General features: G+C 53.1%; 1 protein-coding gene across 1 annotated transcript; it reads right to left on the reverse strand.

Moving 5' to 3' along the window:
- Positions 1 to 309: 309 nt before the first annotated feature.
- Positions 310 to 1560, reverse strand: LOC125542238 (serine/arginine repetitive matrix protein 1-like). The gene has a single exon (XM_048705192.1). The coding sequence runs from the start codon at positions 1455 to 1457 to the stop codon at positions 459 to 461; it is 999 nt and encodes a 332-aa protein (XP_048561149.1). The 5' UTR covers positions 1458 to 1560; the 3' UTR covers positions 310 to 458.
- Positions 1561 to 2673: the final 1113 nt, after the last annotated feature.

Here is a 2673-nt window from a genome sequence, read left to right on the forward strand (position 1 = left end):
CGTGATCATCTTTACCCAGTTAGCATTAAAACCGAGCTTCAAAAGAATAGCTTCCAGGAAGACCCACTCTACTCGATCATATGCTTTGTGCATGTCAAGCTTGACCGCACACCACCCATCCTTGCATGTTTTTTTTTTGCTTAATTGTGTGCAAGCTTTCATAAGCAATAAGAACATTACCCGTAATTAACCTCCCAGGGACAAATGCACTTTGTGTTGGGTTTATTATTTCTGGTAGAAATAATTTCCATCTCATGGCGATCATTTTGAAAATAACCTTGTAAACAACATTGCATAGGCTTATGGGTGTAAACTGCAATACCTTTTTCTGGAGAAAGTAGCTTGGGAATCATAACAATTGTGGTGTGGTTTCAGCCTTGGGGCATGATCTGTTAGAATTGCTCTTATTTGCATAATATAGTTACAACTGGACGGCTCAGATGAGTCGTCGACGGCGCTCATTTCTTTGCAGCGGCATGCTTCTGCTTGTCTTTGTTGGCGGACTTGGCGGAGAGCTTGAGGTGCACGCCGGGGTCGCCACCGTTGCATGAGCTGTGCAGCAGCAGCGAGTTGTTGATCACCTGCACGTTGCTGTTGATCAGCGCCGTCATCATCCCCTGCTTCTTCTGCCCGTCCACCGGCTTCCCGTCCAGCCGGTGGCCGCCGTGGTGCTCCTTCCACGAGCCGTCCTTGCCCTTGCCGCCCACCTTCATGGACGCGCCCTTGTTCTCCCCGGCCAGCGTGATCACGCTCGCCCCCTGCCCGTGCCCGGAGCCGGTGGCCCTGCGCACCATGTCGGCCTTGAGCTCGCCGTGCAGCTTCCCGTGCTCCGCCTTGGCCTCCTTCTCCTTCCCCTTGTGCTTGCCCTCGTCGCCGGCGTCCGCATGGTGCTTCTTCTCCTTGTGCTTGCTCTCCTCGCCGGCGTCGGCGTGGTGCTTCTTCTCCTTGTCCTTGTGCTTGCCGTCCTCGCCGGCGTGGTGCTTCTTGTCCTTGCTCTTGTGCTCGTCCTTGTCAGCCTCCTTCTCCTTGTGGTGGTGTTGGGCGGCCTTGCCGTGCTTGGTCTCAGCCGCAGCAGGAGTCGGGTGCACGGCGGCTTTCTCCGTCTGCGGGACGACGTCGACATCCTTGGGCTTGGGCGTCGCGGGTAGAGCGACCGGCTTAGGAGGCGGCCTGGCAGTAGCACCGGCGTTGGAGTTGCTGTTGGGCGGCTCTCGGATGGGCGCGAGCGGCGAGGCCCGGGACGGGGACGGGGACGGGGACGGGCGGGAGGACGCCTGGCTGTGGGCCGCACGAGGAGGAGTGGGTTGGCGTGGGTGGGAGGGCGACGGGCGGCGCGGCGAGGACGGCACTGCGGGCGAGGAGGGCGGGGAGAGGCGGCGCGACAGCTGCGGGCGCACCGGGCTCCAGTAGGGGAACCAGTAGCGCGGCGGCTGCTGGTTCTGGTCGCCGTCCGCCATGGCTTTGAACGTACTGTACTTGTACTGGGACTGGGAGCAAGCTGAACACACCGGCCGGCGATGGCAATGTGTGTTGGCTGCTGGTTGATTACACGGCGACGGCGGTGGGATTTATATTATAGTGGAGAAAGGCGGTCTCAATCGAGAGGGGGAAGGCGATCGACCGGCGGCATGGAAATGGAATCTGATGCTGCGTGCACTCACCCCTACATTGACGGGGAGGGGAGGGCAGGTCGGCGACGACGTGTGGTGTGCGTCGCCGCTCCTTTGCTTTGCCCTCCTACACTTACACTTGGAATATGCATGTCTCTCCGGCGGCCCTGCCCTGCTCTGCCCTGTCTCTCAAGTTTTCCACTAGTGCCTTTGCTGCTTTTACAAGGAAGGGAATCCATGTCCTGTCCATCCAGGGACTTGTGCAAAAAAAAAAAAAATCTACTTTTGGTTTTTGGATCGACAGTGTGGGCCCTGCCTATCAGCAGGAAGAAGGAGATGCTGAAAAATAAATAATCTCCAAATGCAGGAAATCATCATAGCAATTTTCAAAGGTGAAAGTGATAAGTATCGAGTGTCGAACCCACAAGGAGCTAAAGGTAAGATCAATATTCTCTCAAGTCCTATCTGCCACTGATACGACTCTACGTACACCGAACGTTTGCTTTCAACTAGAAACGAGAAATAAAACTACGTTGCGGGTATGAAGAGGATAACTTTGCATGATATCGGAAAGCTAAAATATAAAAGTAGGTGTTGTTATCATAAAGTTAGAATATATTACTAGATATTATAAATAACGAGTGTGGAATAATGATGGGTCGGTGTGCGGAATTGTCCTAGGCAATTGTTAACAAGACCGGTAATCACTATTGTAATTTCATAAGAGGGAGAGGCATAAGCTAACATACTTTCTCTTCTTGGATCATATGCACTTATAATTGGACCTCTAGCAAGCATCCGCAACTACTAAAGATCATTAAGGTAAAACCCAACCATAGCATTAAAAGTATCAAGTCCCCTTTATCCCACACGCCGTGACCCACTTATCCATGTTTATGCTTCTGTCACTCAAGCAACGCAGACAATAAGTAAACCATGGACATATTGCAACACCCTACAGCGGGAATCCCTCACGCTTGCGCGACACGGAGGGCACCATAGGGCAGCACCAAAATAAAACATACAACGCATACCAATCTAGATCATCAATCAACCCAAAGAC

This window comes from Triticum urartu, chromosome 3 (genome assembly GCF_003073215.2).
Source record: "Triticum urartu cultivar G1812 chromosome 3, Tu2.1, whole genome shotgun sequence".
Lineage (NCBI taxonomy): Eukaryota > Viridiplantae > Streptophyta > Magnoliopsida > Poales > Poaceae > Triticum > Triticum urartu.